Source organism: Salarias fasciatus, chromosome 5 (assembly GCF_902148845.1).
Source record: "Salarias fasciatus chromosome 5, fSalaFa1.1, whole genome shotgun sequence".
In the NCBI taxonomy this organism is placed as follows: Eukaryota; Metazoa; Chordata; class Actinopteri; order Blenniiformes; family Blenniidae; genus Salarias; species Salarias fasciatus.
In genome coordinates this window covers 32,721,047-32,747,570 of record NC_043749.1, presented here as the reverse complement: position 1 = coordinate 32,747,570, position 26,524 = coordinate 32,721,047, and the positions used below count along the sequence as shown (strand labels likewise).

The 26,524-nt window shown below is 48.6% G+C and overlaps 1 protein-coding gene across 1 annotated transcript in view; it reads right to left on the bottom strand.

Annotated features, from left to right (window-relative positions):
• LOC115388516 (dystroglycan-like) overlaps window positions 1–24,834 on the bottom strand; it is a 31,696-nt gene extending 6,862 nt beyond the window's left edge. The window contains exons 1-2 of the mRNA XM_030091677.1: window positions 24,679–24,834; window positions 8,730–8,737 (exon numbers count right to left, since the gene is read on the bottom strand). Coding sequence (XP_029947537.1) covers window positions 8,730–8,737; window positions 24,679–24,834 — 164 coding nt within the window. The remainder of the gene's footprint in view (window positions 1–8,729; window positions 8,738–24,678) is intronic.
• Between the last annotated feature and the right edge of the window lie 1,690 nt (window positions 24,835–26,524).

Sequence of the window (26,524 nt, the reverse complement as noted above, 5' to 3'; positions counted from 1 at the left end):
ATGGTGGAGGGGGATGATGGGGGGAGGATGATGGAGGGGGATGATGTGCAGACGGGTGGAGCTCCTCCGTCCTTCCTGTCTGAAGAGTTGTAGTCAATAAATGTTTGGAGGACATTCGGAGACATTAGCCTAATTGCTAAGCTAAGCTAATGACGGAGGCATTCGGGTGGAGGTCTGGCAGCGGCGCTGCCGTGATCGGTGGTTCCCTCAGACGTTCCACTGCAGCGGACAGAACCACCGCTCTGGATTCAAACTTGAGCCCTTCTCCTGTGAGAGGCACTGCAAACCACTGCACCACCCCGTCAACATGCAGGTGACAGGGACTCTGAGGGTTCTGACTCCGGGTTCTCTGGTGGTCCTGATGCTGGACCTTTAGGTTCCTCTGGTCCACAACAGGTAGAGCAGGTAGAGCAGGAGATCCCTCTATGCCGACGACGCCCCACTATATATGAGCCAAGTTTGAGTCTGTAGAACAGAGCGGTCTCCCCCGGTCCCCGCTGGTCCCCCTCCCCCCCAGTCCCGGCTGGTCCCCCGGTCCCTCAGTCCCACCTGATCCCCCCTGGTCCCCGCTGGTCCCCCGGTCCCTCAGTCCCGCCTGGTCCCCTCCGGTCCCCCCGGTCCCCGCTGGTCCCCCGGTCCCTCAGTCCCGCCTGGTCCCCTCCGGTCCCCCCTGGTCCCCCGGTCCCTCAGTCCTGCCTGGTCCCCCCCGGTCCCCCCTGGTCCCCCGGTCCCCCCTGGTGCCCCGGTCCACCCTGGTCCCCCGGTCCCTCAGTCCCGCCTGGTCCCCCCTGGTCCCCCGGTCCCCCGGTGCCCCCTGGTCCCCCGGTCCCTCAGTCCCGCCTGGTCCCCTCCGGTGCCCCCTGGTCCCCCGGTCCCCCGGTCCCTCAGTCCCGCCTGGTCCCCCCGGTGCCCCCTGGTCCCCCGGTCCCCCCTGGTCCCCCGGTCCCCCCCGCTCCCCCCCGGTCCCTCAGTCTCGCCTGGTCCCCCCCGGTGCCCCCTGGTCCCCCGGTCCCCCCCGGTCCCCCCTGGTCCCCCGGTCCCCCCCGGTCCCCCGGTCCCCCCCGGTCCCCCGGTCCCTCAGTCTCGCCTGGTCCCCCCCCGGTGCCCCCTGGTCCCCCGGTCCCCCCCCGGTCCCCCCTGGTCCCCCGGTCCCCCCCGGTCCCCCCTGGTCCCCGGTCCCCTCCAGTCCCCCCCGGTCCCCCGGTCCCCCCTGGTCCCCCGGTCCCCCCTGGTCCCCCGGTCCCCCCTGGTCCCCCGGTCCCCTCCGGTCCCCCCTGGTCCCCCGGTCCCCCCTGGTGCCCCGGTCCCCCCTGGTCCTCTGGTCCCTCAGTCCTGTGATTTGACAGCATGAACAGCAGAAGCTCCTCAAACAGCTCAGCTCCTGAGAAACATTTCAGCAACTGAGAGGAGCGGAGGAGGAGGGGGTGGGGGTGCAGTGGTGGGGGTCAGGTGGTGTCGGGTGGGGGTAGAACCAGTGGTAGAACCGGTGGTAGAACCGGTGGTTCTACCAGCGGTTCTACCAGTGTTCTACCAGGCTTTACAGTTCATTGTATTTTGTGGCGTCCAGCAGGAACTGAAGAGAGAAGCTCCAGCAAATCTGGAGGATTTTGCATGTGCTTTGCATTTTGGTGTGTGTGTGTGTGTGTGTGTGTGTGTGTGTGTCTGGGAGCTCCTTCCTGGTAGAAGCTATTGATCCAGCTCTCCTCGGGCCGTCTCAGGTTCTCCCAGTCAGGACTGTGTGGAGCCGGGCTGATGGAGGTGGAGGAGGTGGGGGTGATGAGGGGGGTGATGGGGGTGGGGGTGATGGGGGGGTGATGTGGGGGTGATGGGGGGGTGATGACAACAGCAGAGCAGAAAGTAGAGAAGCTGAGACGGAGAAACAGAATGAGAGAGAGAGAGAGAGAGAGAGAGAGAGAGAGAGAGAGAGAGAGAGAGAGAGAGAGAGAGAGAGAGAGAGAGAGAGAGAGAGAGGAGCAGTGACGGGAAACAGCAGGGAGTGTGTGTGTGTATGTGTGTGTTTGTGTGTGTGTAGAGGGTGGATGACAGCAGAATGTGGATGCTGATGGAGTAATCTAACACTTCAGTTCAATGGAGACGAACAGGAGGCTGCGGTTGTCCTTCAGCTGAGGACACACACACACACACACACACACACACACACACACACACACACACACACACACCAACACTATCGGGTCGCAGGTGAGCTGCATGGCTGCGTTTGTCAGTACAGCGTTATCCCGCGCTGATGGTGTCCAACACTGATGACATCATCAGCGCGACGGAGCATGGTAAACAATGGAGTGGACCACTGTCCCCGTTCCCTGTGGACGGATGTCCTCTTCCCCGGATCCAGAGCAGCTGTCTGGTCTCGATGTCTCTCCAGTTCTCAGTCAGTCAGTCAACACTTATTCGTGGAGCACTTTTCATATTCATCATTATCAATCATAAAAACAAAAAGAGTTAAAACCACACCATCAATCAGTATGCACACACACACACACACACACACACACACACACACACACACGGGTTTGTATTTCTACCCTTGTGGGGACCTTCTATTGACTCCCATTCATGTCTAGCCCCTAACCCTGACCCAGACCCAGACCACCACACAGCCGAACCCTGAAGAAATGTTTTGACCTTTGACTTTTTCAGTAACAACAGCATGGTCAAGAAAACACTGTTCCCCTCATCAGGACCGGAAGAAGGTCCCACAAGGCACATCGAGCTGGTTTTCCTATCCTTGTAGGGACATTTGGTAAATGGACTACACTTGTATAGCACTTTTTACCCTGCTTGACAGAGCCCAAAGCGCTTCACACTGCAATATCACATCACCCTTTCACACCATACTGGGTGGTGGTAAGCTACAACTGTAGCCACAGCTGCCCTGGGGCAGACTGATGGAAGCGAGGCTGCCAATCTGCGCCATCAGCCCCTCCGACCACCACCAACCATTCACTCTCACAACTTTCATACTAGGCAAGGTGGGTGAAGTGTCTTGCCCAAGGACACAACGCCAGTTTTACGCCTGCGGGAGCGGGGATCAAACCGCCAACCTTCTGGTTATGAGACGACCTGCTCTACCAACTGAGCTACTGGTCCCCACAAGGATAGAAAAACGAGTACACACGCACGCGCGCACACACACACACACACACACACACACACACACACACACACACACACACACACACACACACACACACACACACACACACACACACACACACGGTCTCGTATTTCTATCCTTGTGGGGACCTTCCATTGACTCCCATTCATGTCTAGCCCCTAACCCTGACCCTTACCCTAACCCTAACCCACACCACAACAAAGCCTAACCCTAAAGAAATGTTTTTGCACTTTTACTTTTTTCAGTAACAACAACATGGTCAAGAAAACACTGTTTCTCCTACTTAGGACCGGAAAAAGGTCCCCACAAGGCACGTCGTTCCACGTTTTGCTATCCTTGTGGGGACATTTGGCCCCAACAAGGATAGAAATACGAGAACGCACACACACACACACACACACACACACACACACACACACACACCCCTGTGGCCCTGTCCTTGTAGAGGAGGACTTGGGGGAATAAGCTATGAATCAGCCATGCATGAGGTGAGCTGTGTGTCTGTGTGTGTGTGTGTGTGTGTGTGTGTGTGTGTGTGTGTTCTCGTATTTCTATCCTTGTTGGGGCCAAATGTCCCCACAAGGATAGCAAAACGTGAAACGACGTGCCTTGTGGGGACCTTTTTCCGGTCCTAAGTAGGAGAAACAGTGTTTTCTTGACCATGTTGTTGTTACTGAAGAAAGTAAAAGTGCAAAAACATTTCTTTAGGGTAAGGCGTTATTGTGGTGTGGGTTAGGGTTAGGGTAAGGGTCAGGGTTAGGGGCTAGACATGAATGGGAGTCAATGGAAGGTCCCCACAAGGATAGAAATACGAGACTGTGCGTGTGTGTGTGTGTGTGTGTGTGTGTGTGTGTAAACATGAGTAAAGGGGGGATGTGCAGAACAGGTGCTTGACCCCAGAGCTAGAGCATCTGAAAGAACTTCAATAATTCATTTAGTCTGGATTTGCAACACACACACACACACACACACACACACACACACACACGCTTTCTCCCTCGTGTTTCTTCTGGTCCACTCTTTTAGGATTTGTCAGGAAGTTGTCGGGAAAAATGCAAATGATGTAGCAGAAACAGAGACAGAGGGACACAGAGAGAGGGACAGGAGACAGAGGGACAGACAGAGACAGGGACATATAGACAGAGATGAAGGGACAGAGAGACAGACAGAGGGACGGAGGGACAGACAGAGACTGAGGGACAGTAGAGAGACAGAGAGACAGGGGGACAGAGGGACAGACATGACGATACAATAACAAAAAGATGCAATGTTGCAGAGACGCAGTCAGTCCGTCTTTCATATGTAAATTTTGTTTTGTCTAGTGTGTGTGTGTGTGTGTGTGTGTGTGTGTGTGTGTGTGTGTTTTGTGACCTACTTTAGCTCAGACTGTATTTTTCATGAGGCAGAAAGAGAAGCGAAGATATAAATCTGCTTCCTCTCCAACCTGAGAACCACCAAGGTCCAGTCCAGGACCAGGACCAGGTCCTGAGGGGACCAGGACCAGGTCCTGCAGGGGAAGTTCCTTGTAAAGTCCTGTGTGGAACGGTGACTGTACGACTGTAGTGCTACAGTTAGCACCAGCTGACCTGTCAATACAATACAGCCTGTCAGAGGAGGAAGATGCTCTATGAGCAGAACAGTGTGGTGTCTGCTGGGGGAGGGTGTTGCCTCACATTCGAAGGGGCGGGGCTTAGTCACCTGAGGAGGTGTGGTTCACTGTGGGCGGGGTTAAAAGGGCAGGAATGATCTGTCAGAGGGTGGCTTCCTGGATGGCTGCTGTGTCCTGAGTGATGCTAATAAACGACGCCCAGCTCACCTCTCTCGTCCGTCTCCTCCTTGTGCGACCGCCACAACAGGATGTTTGTTTTCTCCTGATTCATCTTCATCTCCTCCTCCTCTTCCTCAGATCTTCACCAGGTGAGCTCTCCCCATTCTCCACGAAGGACCCAGAACTTACTTACTTACCTAGTGCTCCAGGAGGGTCGGGGTATCCCGTCCTGGTGCGTTGAGCCGACCAGGTGATCCAGGTGATCCAGGTGAACCAGGTGAACCAGGTGTTTCCAGGTGAGCCAGGTGAACCAGGTGATCCAGGTGAACCAGGTGTTTCTAGGTGATCCAGGTGTTTCCAGGTGAGCCAGGTGAACCAGGTGATCCAGGTGAACCAGGTGTTTCCAGGTGAACCAGGTGTTTCCAGGTGAGCCAGGTGAACCAGGTGATCCAGGTGAACCAGGTGTTTCCAGGTGAACCAGGTGTTTCCAGGTGAGCCAGGTGAACCAGGTGAACCAGGTGTTTCCAGTGCTGGATCTGGTCCAGCTGCTCTGTTCCTCCACAGCAGCTCCGTGTTGCTGGAGGGGGCGGAGCCATCAGGTCCGGGTTCCTCTTGTGGTCGTCTCCAGCCAGAGTGGTTCCAGAGGGACGGCAGAGCAGAGGCTGCCAGGACTCATCTGTGGTCAATCTCTGGTTCTAGGTCCTGCTGTCTGTCACCGTGGACCCCAGAGACACAAAGTTCCTGACAGGCTCTACGATGTCACTCCCGGGTTGCATGGGAGGTGGATCTGGTCCATGGGAGGTGGATCTGGTCCATGGGAGGTGGATCTGGTCCATCACCGACATGCATGAACCTGGTTTTAGTCCGGTTGGTGGGGCTGCCGCCTCACAGCGTCCCGCCACGCCGGGGTTTGTAGTTGGAGTGGTCCTTCTCCTGGACAGACTGCTGACCAAGGCTGACGAGCTCCGTCCACCCGGGTCTGGAGTCAGAGTCCCTCTCCGAGGCTGTCGGTCCACGGCACCCTGTTCTGTTTTATTCAGGTGCAACCCCCCCGAAGGAGAGCCCCCCTATCCGCCACTCAGGGGATGCCTCCACGCCGTACAGCCCCAGCATGAGGGGAACCCAGAACGTAGAACCTAAAGAGGAACTGAGTGGAAAGCGAGCTCGGCCCGTGGCAGTGTGTGACCTCTGACCTCTGACCTCCTTCCTCCTGCAGTGAGGCCGGTTCTCCAGCTCCACCCGGAGGTTCCACACCGCAGCTGAGGGTTCCTGTCCGGGTTCTCCGCTGCAGCTTCACTGGAACGCCGCTACGCCTGCCAGTGACGGAGCCAGGCCTCACCTCCACCTAGCAGACCACCTCCACCCAGCAGACTGCCTCCACCCAGCAGACCACCTCCACCCAGCAGACCGCCTCCACCCAGCAGACCACCTCCACCCAGCAGACCGCCTCCACCCAGCAGACCGCCTCCACCCTCCTCCAGCCTCCACCATGAGCGGCGAGCCGGGCTGTGGGGGCAGGGCGGTAGGCGTCACCCTCACGCTGCGCCTCCTGATGCTCGGGAAGGTGAGGACAACCGGGACAGACTCGCCGCCGTCCGCTCTGCGGCTGACGTCTCCGTTTGGTCCACAGGAAGTGGGGAGCATCATCGGAAAGGTGAGGAGGTCATGACCTCCAGGGCCCCGAGGTCACACAGCCAACACGAACGGTCAGCCGGTCCCAGAACAGCTGGGACGGAACCACAGTTCCCCCGTCTGCCTGTCCCGCCGCCTGTCCCACCGTCTGTCCCACTGAGCGCTAGCCATCATTAGTATTAGCCTCTCTCTGCTCTGAGCGTTAGCTGTCATTAGTATTAGCTTGTCTCCACTCTGAGCGTTAGCCATCGTTAGCATTAGCCTTTCTCCGCCCTGAGCATTAACCGTCGTTAGTATTAGCCATCATTAGCATGAGTCTCTCTCTGCACTAGGGCTGCCACAGACGATTATTTTGGTAGTCGACTAATCACCGATTATTTTTTCGATTAGTCGACTAATCGCATCATATATAAATTAAATGTAGAACATAGTTTATCGCACCACCATGAAGCTGCTCTTATATAGCCACAATTAAATTTCAGCTTTAAGTGTTTAAGGTATATTCTAACTAAAATAAAGACAATTCAGATGAGAGTTCATTAAACCTGTATTGAAATATTCAACAAACACTTGTTTAACTGTGTACCATAAAGTGCAAATACTTGAGTAAAATAAGGAAAAGGCTCTTGCCTAAACAACACAAAAATAAATCCTTCATGTTAATTTTTTTTCTTAATTTGTGTTTGGCATCAAGCACAGCAACATTGAGGCAGGCTCCTGTAACTAAGGAATTATTAAAGTTTTCGTCTCACTGACTCAAAACAAAAGTGCATTTTGTGTTCAGTGCTCAACTGTATACAACTTTATTCCACTCTGACTCTACATAATCCCAAACTCCACAGGGCTCTGGTTCACCGCCAGGACAGTCAGCATTTCTACATGTTGGAGACAGGCTGCTCTCTCTGGGAGCAGATGTTCTGCTGCAGAGAGAATCCGCTCCGATGGGGTGAAGCTCTGAAACATAACGGTGGAAAACATCAGCGCGACGTCACTTCTTATTAAAACACATCACTGTTAGAACGTTACAGAAAACATGAAATGTGTGCTAAAGGCAGCTGATGAATCAAATCGTCACCGCTAATGTTAACAGCTATGAGTAAATAGCAAGTTAGCCCTCTATGCTAATATTATTAGCTTACCGAGACGACGGTCAATCATCGTAGTCCGATAAGGTTCATTAGGCCTTTTTTTGTATTCATGGTTTGGATTCATATACACAGGCCAGAGGTTATTTTTCCTACCTTGACATGTTTCGGCTGCCAAGCTGCAGCCTTCCTCAGAAGTGTCACGTGATGTTGTCTGGTCGGCTGATTTATACAGGTTTTGGCGCCAGCTTCCTACTGGGGAGTAGGATGACAGCGCCATCTGCAGTCCGACTTCTTCAGTACTGTGTCCCAGGTATGGGAAAGTTGATACGCCCCCTCTGCCCGGTTCACAGTCTGGGGGGCGCGTTTCCGGATCTCGATGGCCTCCCTGATCCAGCGGTGGTACTTGTTGCTTTCCGTGCCGATGATCTGGGCATGGTCCCAGTCCATGAGGTGGTTTTCCCTCTTGCAGTGTTCGGAAATGGCAGACTTTAGCTGTTCCTGCTCTGCCTGTCGTTTGGAGGAGCGTGTGCACGCTTTAGATGTTTCTTTTTCGCATTCAGTGCGATGTTCTTTTGTCCTGATGTTGAAGGCTCTGCCAGTCTCCCCGACGTAGGATTTGTTGCACGACAAACAAGGTATTTCGTAAATGATATTGCATTTGTGTTGTGGCTCTATTTTGTCCTTGGGATGTACTAGTAACTGCCGTAGTTTTATGTGTGGTTTTACTGGGGTGCTGATGTTGTGCTTATTCATGGCCCGTTGTATTCTCTCTGTGATCCCTCTGATGTATGGGAGTGTCACCATGGCCCTGTCTTGTTTCTCAGTTTGTTTAGTTGTTGTTCTCTTTTTTGTGTCTTTGTTTTGTTTTGCTTGTTGGCGGCCTTTGTTTATGGCCCACATCGGATAGTTGCACTTTCGTAGTGCTTTTATGATGTGTTGTTCCTCCTCCTTTCCATCTTCTTCCTGTGTGATTAGTTTTGTGCGTTCGAAAAGGGTTCTTACGACTGAAAGTTTGTGGTTAATGGGATGTTCTGACGTCCAGAGGAGGTATTGGTCTGTGTGAGCGGGTTTCCGGTATATGTGAATTTTAATGCTGCCATCTTCCAGGTGCTTTATGTCCAGGTCCAGGAAATGTATGGTGCTGTCTGTTTCCTCTTCGTGGGTGAACTTGATGTTTTTTGTGTCATCCAGTGTGCTGAGATGATCCGTGAGTTCTTGTGTGTGTCCTTTCCTTGTTATTTCCAAAATGTCATCCATGTACCTCTTCCAGAGGGAGAGGCCGCAGTGTGGTGGGACTGTTTTGAGGGCCCAGGCTTCAAGGTCTTCCATGAAGAAGCCGCTCATTATGGCAGACAGCGGATCCCCCATTGCGAACCCCTCCTTCTGCCTGTAGATGGTACCCCGATACTGGAAGTAGGTGGAGGTGGAGACGAATTCCAGGAGCCTTGTGATGTCCTCGACAGTGAGTGGGGTCCTTCTTTTTAATGATTTGTCCTCCTTGAGACGATTATGTACGATGTGTATTGTGATGTTTATGGGAGTTTTTGTGAATAAAGAAACCACATCATGTGAGATAAATATTTCATCTTTTTGAATTGTTATATCCTTCAGTTCCTGGGCCAGTTGCTTGGCATTTTTACAGTGTTGGTCTGTGAGGCCAAGGAGTGGTTTTGAGGTCGACCAGGGCTTTAGACAGATTGTACGTCACGGACCCGATGCTATCCACAATGGGTCTAAGCGGTGTTCCAGGTTTGTGTATCTTGGGGGTTCCATAAATTCTAGGGGTGATGCTTGCTGTGGGGATGAGATGATTGTATGTCTCCTTACTTATTTTTTCTTCATTGAGAAGGGGTTTGAGTAGTGATTTCAGGGCCTTCTTTTTGTCTTCAGTTGGGTCTTTCTTTAGAATTTCATATGTATTGGAATCTTGTAGCATAGTATCCATTTGCTTTTCATAATGCTCCGTGTTCATTATTACTGTGGCTCTCCCCTTGTCTGCTGGTAATATGGTGATGCTCTTGTCTTTGGCGAGTGCCTGTGCTGCTTTCACCTCCTCCTTAGTCATATTGGCTGGTGGTAGCTTTGCGGATTTTAAAATGCCTGCTATTTCGTTTCGTAGTTCTGACTTTTCCCCCTGGTCTTCTATTGATTTGCACGCTATTTCAGTAGCTAAAATATAATCGTCGTACGGAATTTTAGCGGGTGTGATGGCATAGTTCAGACCCCGGGCTAAAACGCTTTGCTCCGTGGTGGTTAAAGAGCGACTGGAGATGTTATGCACCCACTTCCTGGATGCTACGTCGTGCGTGTTACGTTCCCTGTCTTGTTTATTTTGGATTAGTGTTTCTAATTTCCTAACTTGGCGATGTTTGGCTTCTGCGAACTGCCATTCGTGTGCGTGCTTCAGATGTGTTTCTATCAGCTTGTATGTGTCCTTGTCCATATTGTATGTCTGTCTGAAATGTGCCGTTTTTTTGTGCTAATGACAAGTTGATTTCTTTTACCTAGTTTGCCGTGCAGCGGATCCTTTCCTGTAGCAATGCACTTTGCGCTCTCCTCACGATTCTATCCGCGTTCTGCGTTGGTATGGGGTTCTTTAAATCCAGGCTTGATGGTGTGATGCCTTCGTCTCGGCACCGCAGGTTGAATCTCAGGTGATTCCGGAAACGCGCTCTCTTCTGTTCCAGCTGTTCCATGCAGTGGAACTCTTTGACACAGGTTTGTCCATGATTCGTTCTTAGTAGTCAATCATCGTCACGAGCCACGACGTGCTTCTGTTTCGGCTGCTCATGCATCGCAGTTGTGCTGCCGTGGAAGGCAGGTTCTGTCCTGCAGATGCTGCATTGCACTTTTCTCTGAGGTTTTCTTGTCATGCTCCCACACTTTGGAGCTCCGCTGCTGCCGGGCGGCCATGTTGTCGCGGCTGACACGACTGCGCATGTGTGTCAAACACAGAAAGGCAGACGCGGCAGTGGGAGGTGCCGCAGCAGTTTCAAGACAAAAACAATAACAATAAAAAAAATCGACTATTAAATTAGTCATCGATGATTTTAATAGTTGACATAATCGTGATTAATCAATCAATCGTGGCAGCCCTACTCTGCACTGAGTGTTAGCCATTGTTAGCATTAGCTATCATTAGCATTAGCCTCTGTCCACTCTGAGCGTTAGCCATTGTTAGTATTAGCTATATTTAGCATTAGTCCCTCTCTGCTCTGTACGTTAGCCATCATTAGCATTAGCAGCCTCAGTTAGCCATTAGCTTTCAGCCACAGTACTGTCTGTTGAATCGTCATTAAGATGAAGTGGTGAACCCTGTGTCTGGATTTTTACAGAAAGGAGAAACAGTGAAGAGAATCCGCGAAGAGGTGAGACCCTTCAGACCCCCCCCACCCCAACCCCACCCCACGTCATCCTCCCATTAATTCCCCCCCCCCCCCTCTGAAGTCTTTGATCTTTAATCTCTGGTTCTGAACTGAAGCTTCACCAAATAGCAGAACCTGAAGAACCGAAGAGACAGAGCGGCATGACATCATCACCTCCTGACGGAGGAGGAGGAGGAGGAGGGGGAGGAAGAGGAGGAGGGGGAGAGGGAGGAAGAGGAGGAGGGGGAGGAGGAACAGCTGATCAGTCTGCTTAGGGTCTGTCATCTCATGAAGATCATACTCATGGGTGATGGTCCACCTCCTCCTCCTCCTCCTCCTCCCTCCATCTTGCTGAACTCCATTCATCTTTGTCCTCCATTTCTTTCTTTCTAAAATGTGTTCCCCCCCCCCCCACAGAGCAGAGCCAGGATCAACATCTCTGAAGGTTCGTCTCCAGAGAGGATCGTCACCATAACCGGACCGACTGAGTGTGTGTTCAGAGCCTTCAGCATGATGAGCTGCAGACTGGAGGAGGTATGGACACACACACACTCACACTCACACTCACACTCACACACTCAAGCCCCTTTCACACTGGCCAAAAAAACCGGTTTAAACCCGCTCCCACCCGCTCCTCCCGGCAGTGTAAAGGGTTTAACCAGCATTTAAACCCGGGTCGTTCCACCCTGCAGTCAACCCGGGTTTTTAACGGGTCGCTGCTACCGGCTCTTAGTGGGTGGGGCCAAAGGGAGACTCGGGTCGACGTGGTAATTTGCGAGATGACGTTGCCGTAGCGTGGCTACGTTAGCGTGGCTACGTTAGTGTGGCTACGGCTACGTTAGCGTGGCTACGTTAGCGTGGCTATGTTAGCGTGGCTACGGCTACGTTAGCGTGGCTACTGTAGTGTATTGAAGAGAATATATAATTTCATTGGTTATATTGGGAATGCTTGGTGACGTCCCTCTCATGCGCCGTGTGTTGAGTCGCGCTTCTTGTGAAAAACTCAAGTAAAGTGACTGAACGTTATCTGCCGACTCCTGGTCTTTTGTGTCGCTAAAAATAGATAAAAGACACAAAAGTGGCGACGAGGAAAATTAGTGGAACACCGTGCAACACTTACCTGCATTCCTGCGCGCAGAAACGAGCCCTGTGACGCAGGAACAGAGCAGAAAACGGAGAAAAAGTTGCTGCGGATCTGAAGGGGATTCAGACGGAGCTTTTGCTGCGCGCGGACATCTTAAAGGGACAGTCCGCAAATGAATGGAGAGGACTGCGTCAAGTCTGTGTCAATGACTGGAATATTTACTGTGAAAGGCTGGAGCAGTACTTTGAGGCAAATGATATACAGGAAGAAAAATATGTCCCTGTGCTGCTGAGCTCCATGGGAGGAAAAGCCTACAGTATGAAGGAGTCTGACTGCCCCACATAAACCAGCTGATTTGGATTATGAAGATCTGGTAAAGACCATGGGATCACTTGACACCCAAACCACTGGTGATTGCAGAACGTTTCAGATTTTATAAGCGCAACCAACATGAAGGAGAGTCCATCTCGGCATATGTGGCAGAGTTAATGAGACTGTCTGAACACTGCGATTTTGGACAGGGGTTGAATGATGCTTTGAGAGACCGCCTCGTATGTAGGCTACTGAATGAAGGGATTCAGAAGAAACTGCTAACAGAGGAAAAACTTGAGTTTGAAAGAGCTTTCTATGTTGCCGTTTCCATGGAAACAGCCGCAAGGGATGCTGTGGAGTTACAGTCAGGAGCGAAAACACATGCCAGTGTGAACAAAATCACACCGGTAACCAAACAGAAAGGAAAAGGCCAAAATGAGCTCTGTTCCCGGTGTGGAAGAGGGTCACATACAGCAGCTGAGAGCAGATTCCGCAATGAGAAGTGCAATAAATACAACAAAGTGGGACACATTCAGCCTGCATGTCGCTCTGGCAAATTTAAAGTGAACACAGCAGAGAAAAAGTCTCACAGAGATACTAAACCCCGATGCACACTGGATGCGGTCCGGCTCCGGTCCGGCTCCGGTCCGGCTCCGGCCCGGTACACCGGAGCACTGTGATTCACACCGCCTGCGGTGTCTCCGCAGTCAAGCCGGAGGAGGTTGCCAGACATGTCACTTTTTCCAGCATAAACACATTACAACCCGCAGAACTCAATCGGGCGCAGCCGCCCAATTTGTCATTTCTGTAGAAAATGCATGTTGAAACTAATTGGTATAATAAAAACACGTCACAAGCACATAACCATTCCATCAACCCACCGAACGTGTTCAAAACAAGCCTGACAAGGTGGAAACCCGCCTAATCTGGCAACACGGAGCGGCTCCCGGTGCTGAAACTGCACTCGCGATAATAGAAGAGCACATGGGTTCACGCGGTATTGGGAGTTCACCCGACAACAACCCCGCTGAACAGGAGCGCAAAGTAAAGACTTTGGAAAGTTCTTTCACCTGAACGTGCAATCGTTGCATCGTTTCACTCCCCTAAAATGAGTAAGTACCAACTTTTGTCGTTCCAGTAATGTGTGTAATGATTACATGGCGTTTTATTCTGATGTATTCTAAGATATCACCATAATAATGCCACAAAATAAGTGCTTGTTGATGATTTACATTTTCTATGAAAAGTTCTTTGTTATGGTCCATTACATTTCCCTGCAGAATCTGCACTTGGTGGCCCCAGTTTAGTCCAACTTCACTGTTTGTTTGGTCCTGGTTTATTCGTGGATGGGTATGAGTCCTGCTTTGGTGCCTGTAATATAGTTTACAAATCAATGTTAGAAATAGCATTTCCTGAAAAAGTAATTTTGAAAACGATTACTTTTGCTGTTAAGTGAAATGGATTGATATACTCAATGAACTTTGTGCTGTTGTTGTACTCTTCCAATGTAGTACGTCCTCCACCATCAATACTGTCATTATTGTCAATATTCTGGAGATTATTACATTCACAACTAATAATTTGTGTCTGTTTATGCATTCAGCCAGCAGAAGAAAGGTGCTTGCTGCTGCAATTCTGCTTGCACAGCAAGAAGACGACAATGAAAGGGCTCGAGGCAGAAGACGGCGCCATTGGGTTCATCCCATCAATCAACAAAGATGGGAACAAGGCGATTTCCACAATCTGGTAGCGGAGCTGGCACTGGACAAGCAAAGGCATCACATCTACTTTAGAATGAGCGCTGAGCAGATGGACCATCTTCTCTCTGTCGCTGGCCCTGAATTGACCGGGCAGACCACCAACTCCAGAGCTCCCATAGAACCTAAACAACGACTGGCTGTTGCAGTGAGGTAAGTAACAGAGAAGAAAACAAACAATGTTGGAAAATGTTGTTCTTTCACACAAACACAGACATGCAATTTTGTCCAGTGAAATACAAGAAGTACCAAAAACACTACATAAACATGCAACTATTAGTACTCATAACTGCACCAAAATGTGATTTTGAAATAAACTATTTACAATTCCTACTAAGGCATTTCAAAACCGAAAAAGCCTTAATAGTCCTCCCACTGGCTGTCATCCATGAGCATTTGAGAATACACTCCCAGTGACGTCGGGCCGGCCTCCCTGTCACTGTCCTGTCTTGCAGGCTGGGCCCTTGTTGCCGATGTGGTGGGTGGTGGCGTCACGGGGGCAGGTGGTGGGTGTACTGTTGGATCTCGTGACTCCTCGTCCTGTATATTATGTAGGGTAGTTAAAATGCTCAATTTTGCCCTTCGTTGCCCACCCTCACTGAGCCTCAGCATCATCGGCACTAGGCTCAGTGCAAAGTGATACCGCTCATCCCTATTGCTGTCAGGGACTGGTGGTTTGGGTGGGGGCTCCGCAAGGACACCAAGGAGTCTGTCCTGGAAGTTTGGCTGTAGAGATGGACTCATGCGCCTCCTTCTCCCTTCTTGTGCTCTTGTTGCGGCTCTCTCTCTGGGACTACGAGACCTCTCAGGTCTGTCTGCAGAGGTTGAGGCAGTTGTGGGCACAGGAGAGGGGGCTGTGGAGACCAGGGACTGACTTTGTTCTGTGTCCACTTCAGTTGTTGGTGTAGTGCTCCTGGACATAGGTGCGGATCTTGCAGCTGTGGGTGTTACCTTCAGCCGCAAGTTGCTTTTGGAACTGTACAAGAGCCAGCAGATAGCAGATTAGTTGTGGATTTGTCCATACAGCTGTGCAATAAGACATAATACAGTACACATACTAATCTTTTTATACAGCAAAATACTTCATAATAAGTACAAACCTTCGGTGTTGCACATGTGGCCTCAGAAATGCCAGTATTTGAGCGTACTTGTAGGGAGGGGGCTGGGAGCCTCCCTCCGCACCACTTGGAGGTTCTTTCCTTATGTTTTTCACAAAAACATCACGGATGAGCCTCCACCTGTTCTTGCAGTCATCCGCTACAAAAAGAAGGAGATAAATATTAGTATTAAATGTGTGGTTAAGCTGTGTTAGGTGTGTAAGCTGAAGCCATGTGCCACCTGAGTCCATGTGTCTTTTTAATGTAAATTATGTGTTTTCTGTCTTTTCATGTTTGACAGGTTCTTGGCATCTGGTGACTCTCTAATCAGCCTGGCTTTCTGCTATCGGCTCGGACACTCCACTGTGGCACAGTCAGTGCACATGGTCTGTGCAGCAATTGAAAAGTTGATGATGGCCGAGTTCCTGCCATCATCACCAACACAAGAGACCTGGACTGAGGTGGCACGTGGCTTCTGGAACAGATGGAATTTCCCCAATTGCTTGGGAGCTCTCGATGGGAAAAAAGTGAACATACAGGCACCAGCTAACGCTGGCTCACAGTACTTTGACTATAAGAGAAACTTTAGCATTGTGCTTATGGCCTTGGTTGATGCAGATTACAGATTCAGAGCCATTCAGGTTGGCGACTTTGGCCGGATGAGTGATGGAGGTGTCTTTGCGGCCTCCGACCTGGGGAGAGGGACGGAGAGCGGAGCTCTTGATGTGCCTCCTAACGCTCCCCTGCCTGGTGCTCCTGAGCTGGGTCCTCTGCCACATGTCATGGTGGGGGATGCTGCCTTCCCCTTAAAGACGTACCTGCTGACGCCCTACCCTGGCACTCACCTCACCCACGACAGAAGGATTTTCAACTACAGACTATCAAGGGCTCGGATGGTAGTTGAATGTGCCTTCGGCATCCTCACTGCACGATGGAGAGTGATGCTAAGAGACATAAACTTGCACCCCAATCATGTCGACTCACTTGTTGTGGCAGCCTGCATCCTGCATAATTTTTTACTTTCCCCAAGTGACAATGTAAGGATGCTTGATGAGGCGGAAGGAGCAGGTGGATGCTTGGCACAGGCAAGAGACCTTGGTGGGCACAGGGCAGCGGGAGCAGCGTACCACAACAGAAACACATTCACCACATACTGTAATATTCCAGCTGGTCGTGTGTCGTGGCAGGAACAAATGATATAAGTGTGAGCAGTCTTACTGGAAAGAGTGCTCAATTTCCTGAAGTAAATTTATCAAGCACATACTTCAACACCATGACCATCACTTGAATGTGCTTGAGGGTGAGAAGTCCAACCAGGCGGGCGAGGATGGTGATCAGTGAAGCAGTGAGCTGTGAAACTACAGCTTCATTTAAAGCACAGTCGACTATAAACAACTCCCCTTTGTGTGTTTAATTACAGTATGTTGGACATAAAAGCATTTAAGTTACTTTTTGTGTGAATAAACAGTTATTACAATTTACTTGTCAGTGTGAGTGCAATGTGTGGCGTACTGCTGAATCTTCCATGTATTTTTTTTGTTTTTTTTTATGTGCAGAAAAAGCACCAACAGCGTTGAGAACATCTGGTCAGTTTGGAGACATGAGCACAACCAGTCAATAAAAACTATTTGTGTTGTTTGGCATTATTGATTGAAGTGTAGGCAAACGATTAAAAGTAGTAACATTTGCATTTCATAACATCCTGACGTATTTATATTTCTTATGGAGACCATGAAATGTACTTAGGTGCTTTTCATAAATGCAGTGAAGTACTGGTTAGAGCTGCAAAATGTAGAACAAAGAACGGGTCTACATTTCTTTACTAAAGTACAGATATATTCAAAGGTACTTATTTGTACTGTGTTACATTCAACAATATCAAGCTGGATGACGTGGCAACATTCCCACTTCATGACATTAGGAGATACACACAATACGCACAATACACATCGACTCACTGTTTAGATGGTCATGAAAAGTTAAAAGACTCACCGTCCACTCCTAAGATGACCGCGATGGATTTCCAGGCCTTTTCCTTTTTCTGGTTATTGTTGTAGCTTGGATGGGATGTGTCATATATGACAGGGTGTCGTTGGACCTCCAGGATCAGTCTCTCATCATCCATTTTCGTTTGTGAAGTGATGCTCTAAGTACTATGAGATCACATGTCACAGCAGACATGTCACGACATGTCAGACTAGGATTGGAGGACATTAATCATACATGTACCTGACACCTGCCTCCTCCCACTTATTTGGTGGGTTTTTTATCCTGGCATTTTGCACTTTTTTTTTTTTTTTTTGCGCTTTGTTTTTAGTTCTGTGTATACTCCCACATAAGATTCATGAGAAACGTCGATTAAAAAACATTGAGGCAACAACACGACTCAGATTTTATTTTGAAGTGACTTATTTTGGGACACGTATCGCGTTTCCTTCCAGCACCCGACTTGCTTCCGTCTGAATTGACGCGGTAGGGCTCCGGCACGTGTTCCAAAACAAGTCACTTCAAAATAAAATCTGTCGTGTTTTTGCCTTAATATTCTATTTTTTTACTTCTTCTGGTAGAATACAGAACAAACAACGTCATGTAGTCATTCTACGCTTTAGAAGAATGAACGGTTTTGCATTTCGTCACTGCTGAAAAGCCAAATGACACCAAAATGGCTCAAAACAGCTCTGTGACCGGAGCAGCTCCGTGTTGCCAGATTGGGCGGTGTGAAGGCAGGATTTAATGGGCCTGCCGTCCTGGCTGCGTAACTCGCCCTCATCCATAGACACACTTTAGTTGTGGGGTAGCTGGGAGTATGTTTAGTTTGTTTTGTTGTGAAGAATTAGGTTTGTTTGTAGGTTACCATAGCTTTTTATATTTGGGATTGGCCAATCAATTTAATCATCATCTTCACTCTTATTCCGTTAAAACATTTTCCCATCATTGCATCTTTTTCCAGTAGTCATTAAGTTATGGTATGTTAAAGGGGAATGGTTTATTAGTTTACTTTCTGAGAGTGTGGGGATTAATTGGAGCACCTGTGGGGGAAACCATAAAGCGGGAGGCGTGGCTGCAGGTGCGAGAGTCCTCTCCAGAGCTTGGAGCTGGAGAGGCCGGTGAGGGAGAGGTCTCCGTGAGGAGCTCTTCCTGTGCATCTGTCCTGTGAATACTGTTCCACAATAAAGATCTGCGTCCAGACGAACCTGACATTTCTCGCGCCTGTCTGTTGAGTCGGGGCATGACAAGCGTCGGAGCCGGACCGCAGCCGTTTGTTCCAAATCAAGCGTCTTTTTTGAACACGTCGGACGGGTTGATGAAATGATTATGTGTTTATGACGTGTTTTTTATCATACAAATACGGTTTTAACGTGCATTTTCATCCAAGACGGCGGCTTGGGCTGCTTTCTATTGAGTAAAACGGGTTTCAATTTGTCTACGGGGGATAACGACAGATCTGGAAACCTCCTCCGGGCTTGACTGCGGAGACACCGCAGGTGGTGTGACCGCTAAATTCCACTGCGTGCGTTTGTCCTGCGCTCCGGACCGCTGCGCTCAGCTCCGCTCCGTTTGTTCGAAACCCACCGCTCCGCTCTGCTCCGCTGCGTCTCTGCTCCGCCGGCCGGAGAAGCAGAGCAGCAGCGCTGTTTAGCATCGGCCTCCAGAAGCTGAGCAGTCTGGGAAGCACTGGCGTCTTTCTCTGTACGTCCTGGTAGGAAGAGTGACTGGGGTCAGATAAAACTTTATGATTCTCCACTTCCAAAATCAGCGTCTCTTCATCCTGGCTGTTGTGCTTCAACACGCTGAATTTTGTGCGACAGGATGTTGACATTCGGGCCTTTCAGAATAAAATGCATACATGGTCCTGAATATGTATTTTGTAGAAAACACGAAATTTATGGACAATACCCTGCAAACGGGTCGTACATGCAGCTGTGTGAACATTCAGAAACGTTCGACTACAGCTTGATTACAGGCAAAACAGAAGTTTGTCAAATAAAATTTGATAGTGTGCTTTAATTTTTGATTGCCCGCTTTTTAAAGTGTATATTTTAATCAGTATGGGATGTTTATTCGTGATATATCTGAAAATTAATGTGACGAAAAAAAACCGTCTTTTAACAGTTTAAAGTTTTTAATAAATACAAAATGATTTTATTTTGTATAAAGCTGGAGGTTGTTGGAGTTCTCCTTCCTGTTTGCTGCATCTGAATGCGTACGGAGACCTGGACGGACCGGACCGGAGAGAAGAATAGACCTGGGCTCTATTTTGGACTGGACGGGGCGGGGCGGGGCGGGGCCAGACGGAGCCCATCGCAGGCTACAGTCATTACAATAGCAACGTATTTGCTGCGGCGGTCGGACCGGAGCGGAGCTGAGTGCAGACGGAGCGGACCGGAGGATGTGGAATTTAGGGGTGAATCACAGTGCTCCGGTGTACCGGGCCGGAGCCGGACCGCGGCCGGACCGGAGCCGGACCGCAGCCGGACCGCGGCCGGACCGCGGCCGGACCGCGGCCGGTGTGCATCACAGCATTGATTTTAATGACTACGGATTAGCTGCGGTGTCCGGACCGGAGCTGGACCGGAGCCGGACCGCGGCCGGTGTGCATCGGGGGTGAGAAAGGAAACATACATGCGGTGACAGACAAATCAGATGAAGACAGCGACACTGGAATTGCCAATTTGGAGATTTACATTGTAAGTGATGGATGGGGTGGGGTGGATGGGGGGGTAGATAGGGGGTGGTGGTGGTGGGCTGTGGGGGTTAGGGGGTGGGGGAAGGTGGGTGTGCGTGTACAGGGTGTGCTCCTGGCCCTGTCCTTCATCCGGGGGCTCCTGGGTGACGGGGGTGCTGCGGCATCCCCGGACCCCCCTCTCCCCCCGCTCTCATGCGCTGCTGAATGAATGATGGCGGCACCCAGTGACACCGCTGCGTTCTGACAAACCAAAAGCAAAGTTTTCTGCAATCGAAGCCGTGTGTAAACCGAAAAATCACGGAAAACCGACATAACGCCACCCAAGAAAGCACAGGGGAATGAAAATGACGGCGGAATGGAGGAAATCCGTAAATCGTTGGACAGCATGTCGGGTGAGCTGACGAAAGTAACTCAACAGCTGACCAAGCTCACGCAGCTGTTCGATGAAGTCAAACAACTCAAGCTAACAATCGCGGAAAAGGACAAAATCATAGCTGAGCTTGAAAGGAGGATTGACAATCTGGAGCAATACACTCGAATGGAGGATGCGATTATCACCGGGCTTGATGTTAGACCTCGCTCGTACGCGAGAGCGACAGAGAACGGAAGAAATGTGAGCGAGGACGCGGACGCCGCCGATCTGCTAACGCTGGAAAGGCAAGTGATGCGTTTTCTAGCTGAAAAGGACATCATCGTGGGCGCGAACCATATCGCGGCGTGCCACACTCTCCCGAGGAGAGACGAGACAAAGCCTGCTGTGATATTGCGTTTCGTCAACCGCAAGCATAAAATGGAGCTTCTACGCCAGGGAAGGAAATAAAGGGTTCAGACGTCTATCTGAACGAACACCTCACCAAGGAGATCACCGAGATCGCAAGAAATGCTCGGCTTCTGAAAAGAAACAACAAGATCAAAGCAACGTGGACGAGGAATGGCAAAGTATTCATTCAAATGAAAGGACCCCTGAACAAGCCACAGTAATTCTGGTAAGAGAACTAACAGACCTCGACCAGCGCGAGTAATGCGACAGATTCTTTCCAAACCTGACATCTGCAGAAACTTACAGTCTGGATGGAGGACCACATTATCATTTTTAGTTTTTTCACACTGACTGGGAAAACTGTCACTTTGTGAAGACTGTGAACATTCCTTTCCTCTTGCTCCTTTTTGTTGTTGAACGATATAAAAATGAGACTCCAGCAAATTGAGATTTTTGTCGAAAGTCAGTGGTCCATTGGATTTTTTGTTGATTTTTTCTCTGACAGACTGAAGACATCTGAACACTCCCAGCACACACTAAGAGTGTTTGGAAGCTCTTGTGAAATCTTTGGTGTATGTCTGTACTGTGTGTGTGGATGTGTGTGTGAATCCTATTTCATCATCGTATATCTCATTGTAAACAACCTCGATTATACTGTATGATAACAAACAGTGATGAGAATCTAAATGACGCATGGGGTATTTTGGGTGACTCTGACATAACTGATGATGATAAATATGAGCCATATACTAGTGATCTACACACACTCTGACAATCTACAACTAGACACACTTGATTCTATGGACTACAAAAGCAATGAGTTTGGTTCTGACGTAGACCTGGATAACAATTATATTACTCCCTCAATGAACAGCTGTAAGTATTATAATAATGAACAATTCAATAAGCCCAAAACAGACAATGCCTTCACAGTTATACACATAAACTGTAGAAGCCTTTACAAAAATTATAATGATATAAAAGCATTCCTTAATAAGTTTAAAAAATTCAGTGTCATTGCTATGTCTGAGACATGGGTAGAGGTCAAAAAAGGGTTAGATGTCAAACTGAATGGATATGAATTATATATATTAAATAAAAGAAGTGGGGGGGTTGCCTTGTATTGTAACGACCACGGAGGTCCTTACGTGTTTCACCCAGCAGGGGTGATAAAATGTGTTTCCTGTGCTGTCATCTTTATGTGCTAGACTTGGGTCACTGTGGCAATTTAATCTGGGGCACGGTTTTGTGATTGGAAACCGTGACAAGGACGTAATTACCTGGACATCGGTATGGGGGCGGGGTTGTTTATTTAAGGAAGGCAGCGCACCTGCCGCGAGAGGGGAGTGACGTCACACGCCGTCCTAGAGGGAAACTCACCTGCCGGAGGAGCGAGGCCGTGGAGCGTTACCCGGAGGAACTGCCAAAAAAGGATTATAACCTTGTGCTCTTGGGAATTATAATTGCTTGCCACGGAGCCACCGGGCTGGAGAGGAGGAGCAGCGGGGACGAGAGGTCTTTGGACTTGGCCGGGTGTGAGTAATTATCGGCCGCCGGCCTCTCAGTCGGTCCCCGTGCAGGGACGTGCGCCTTAAACTTTGGGGAACATTGGGAAGGGAGAAGACAGAACTTTCTTGAGGCCTTTCTGTTTATTTTTGGACTTCCCGCGTTGTGCGGCGTTTTTCTGTTTAGTTTTTAAGGAGGAGCGCCCGAGCGGCGGGTGGCTTGTTTTCTGTTGGGAGGGGTTTTGTTATAATAAATGTTGCTTTATGACCAATCTTAAGTTCGTCATCTCCTAGTTAATCACCCCTGCTGATTGGTGTTTCCCGCCCGTGTCCTCTTTAAGCGTAGTGGCAAGATCGTCCTGGAAACGACGGGCGAATTTGTTACAGTATGTTGACTCAAATTTGAGAAGTAGGTTGGTTGAAAGTAAAACCACCTCCATTGAAGGGATCATGGAATGAATAAGCGTCGAAATTGAACTTGAAGACTATAAAAAAAATCCAAGTAAGCTGTGTGTACAGAATGCCAGGTTCTTGTTCAGATACATTGAACCAAAACATTGGGAAGCTGTTTATGGAGGCAAATAAGAATAAGATTATCTGTGGGGATTTTAATATCAACTTTCTGAATCCTTATAACAGTATAAAAACATCTGACTTCATTTCTACAATGGATGCCAACAATCTTTTTCCACTGATCCTCAAACCAGTAGAATTTCAGTGAAATCAGCCACCTTGATAGATAACATTTTCACTAACGACATAGATAGAGAAATCACAGCTGGTTTACTTGTGGCTGACGTTAGTGATCATTTACCCGTTTACGGCATTTTTCATCAACTTGTACCAAAGACACACGTCTCACAAGCAGCAACCCACAAAGCATTGAGACACAGAACACCTGCAGCCATGGCTGCCCTTCAGGCAGACCGGCCTGATCAAACACGGGAGGAGGTCTACGCCACCCCCCACCCCGATCAAGCATATGACGTTTTTCAATCTATTCTAATTAACCGATATGATAAACATTGTCCATTAAAAAAACATATCGTCAAAAACAAAGTTGAATCGGAAAAGCCATGGATCACACGTGGCATAGAGAATGCCTGTAAGAAAAAAAAAAAGATCTTTATGGACAATACATAAAATATAGAACTAAAGTTACTGAACAGAGGTATAAAACATATAAAAATAAGTTAGCAGTATAATCAGAACTAACAAGAAATTATATTATCACAAGTTATTAGAGCACCATCAAAATTATGTTTGAGGAACATGGAAAATATTAAATAGTATAATCAAAATGGTAAGAAAAGGAAGGAATTTCCCTATTATTTTATTAATAATAATAATGAAATTACGGACTCCAAAGACATTGCTAATGGCTTTAATGATTTTTTTTGCAAATGTTGGACCCCCTATTAGCGGATAAAATCAAACAGTCCAAGAATGTACAAGTAGAATCCAGAAATACTATAAATCACACCTTAAACTCTCTTTTTTTAAGAGACGTGGATGAATTGGAAATAATAGGCATTGTAAATAAATTTAAGAATAAAAAAATCAGCTGATCACTGTGGCATAGACATGACATTTATAAAAGATATAATTCATTTTGTAGTCAAACCATTCACCTATATTTGTAACCAATCTTTTCTCACTGGTATTTTTCCACAACAAATGAAAATAGCCAAAGTAATCCCTATATATAAAAACGGTGATAAACACTCATTTACAAACTACAGACCAATGTCCCTACTGTCCCAATTCTCTAAAATCCTCGAGAAATTATTTGTTAATAGGATGGATACATTTGTTGAAAAATACAGTCTTCTCAGTGATCAGCAATTCGGATTTTGATCAAATAGGTCAACCCTAATGGCAGTCATGACTCTTGTTGAAGACATTGCCACTGCAATGGACAACAAAGAATATACTGTAGGTGTATTTATTGATTTAAGTAAAGCCTTTGACACCATCGATCATGTATTACTCATGGAAAAGCTTCAAAGAGACGGCATCAGGGGCACTGCTGCCGCATGGTTGAACAGTTACCTCAGCGATAGAGAACAATATGTACATTATAACGACGTCAACTCAAAAAAACAACTCATGACACATGGAGTTCTGCAAGGCTCTTTACTGGGCCCCAAACTCTTCAATATGTACATAAATCTGTAGCCTCTCAACTCCACAATCATCTCATCACCAAAGACATCTACGAGCAGTTTCAATCCGGTTTCCGTCCCCCACACAGTACTGAAACAGCACTCCTCAAAATCACCAACGACCTCCTCTTAGCCTCAGACTCTGGTTTACTTTCCATTCTCATCCTCCTCGATCTCTCAGCAGCATTCCACACCATTTCTCAGCTCTCTGCTTCTCAGACTTTCATCCATTGGCATCTCCCACACACCCCTCGCCTGGCTCACCTCCTGTCTTTCTGACCGCACACAATTCATCCAACTCAAATCTCATAAGTCCAACACCTTCTCTGTCTCCGCCGGCGTGCCCCAGGGTTCTGTCCTGGGTCCCCTTCTCTTCATCATTTACATCCTCCCGCTTGGTCACATCTTCCGTAGACACAATATAAATTTCCACTGCTACGCGGATGACACCCAGCTCTCCCTCTCTACCAGCCATCTTCATCACTCCCTCCAGCCTCCCTCTCCCTCTGCCTACAAGAAATTCACTCCTGGTTCACTCTCAATTTCCTGAAACTAAATAGTTCTAAAGCCGAAGTCCTCCTTGTAGGCACCCCCTCCACTCTCTCCAAATCCAACAGTTTTTCCATTTCCATCCACAACTGGACTGTCCCTCCCTCCCCCCAGGTCAAGAGCCTGGGTGTCATCCTTGATAGTACACTCTCTTACCACTCCCACATCAGTAACATCACTCGGTCTGCAGACTTTCACCTGCGCAACATCTCTCGTCTCCGACCCTTCCTCCCTCCTCAGACCACTCCATCCTGTCCACAGCCTTGTCACCTCCTGGATTGATTACTGCAGCACTTCTCCTTGGTCTCCCCAACAAATCCCTCCAGAAACTGCAGCTCCTCCAGAACTCTGCAGCTCGCCTCATTACCCGGACTCCCGTCATTCATCACATCACCCCCATCTTACAACAGCTCCACGGGCTTCCAATAAAACAGAGAATTAACTCTAAGACACTTCTCATTACATTCAAAGCACTCCATAACCTGCCCCACCTTACATATCTGACCTCCTCCACATGGCCACTCCTGTCCGTTCACTCCGCTCTTCCTCCAGCCTCCAGCTTCCTGTTCCCCCCGCCCGCCTCGTCTCCATGGGGTCCAGAGCATCCAGTCGCTCTGCTCCCGAGCTCTGGAACGCTCTCCCTCCCGACCTCCGCACCATTGACTTCCTGCCACTGTTTAAAGCCCGACTCAAAACTCACCTCTTCAGACAGTCCTACTTCAACAATGGCTCATAGTCGCACTCACCATTCAATGTTGTTGCCTTTTGTTTATGTTGTTAAAACTGCTTTTAATTTTTTTTCTTCGGTGTTTTAATGTTCAGCGTCCTTGGGTGTTGTGAAAGGCGCTTTTAAATTGAATAAATTATTATTATTATTATTAAATGACGTACCTGATATATTAAATGATGCTAAGTGCCTATTGTATGCTGATGATACGAGTCTCTATTGCTCAGGTAATGACCTGCACAGGCTCATGGCCACAATGGCCCATGAGCTCACACTCCTTAAAGAATATTTTGACAATAATAAGCTGTCCATGAATCTGAGTAAAACCAAATACATTATCTTTGGAAATAAGACAATAAAGAACAACATCAATTTAAATATCAATGAATCAACAATTGAGCGTGTGCAGGCCAGTAACTTTCTAGGCATTACAGTCGATGACAAACTCTGTTGGAAGCAACTTATACGAGGGTGGACCCAAAAGTTCCCGGACTGTAGTTATAACTTTTTATTTTTTAATCTTCGCAATTATTTGAAACTGTCACCTTCAAAATACTCTCCTTTGGCTTGAATACAACGCTGCACCCGAGATTTTCACTGTTCAGAAGAGTCGCCATGACCGTGCGTAACTGTGCCGGAAAGATAGAACTTCGATTTTCCCTCCCCCGCCTGTATGCCTGTCTTACCTTTCCGCTGCCGCTCCAGTTTCATCTTTGACAACAAAAAGCAGTCGTCTGGGGCCAGATCAGGTAAATATGGCGGTGGGGAGGCTGGCTGGTCACGGTTTTAGTCCAAAAATATGCTTTACGCACAACATTTGGTGCTATTTCTGTGCGTAACGGGGCGTCCTGCGGTCTGCTGTCTGCTATGATGAGGCCATTTCCGGGTG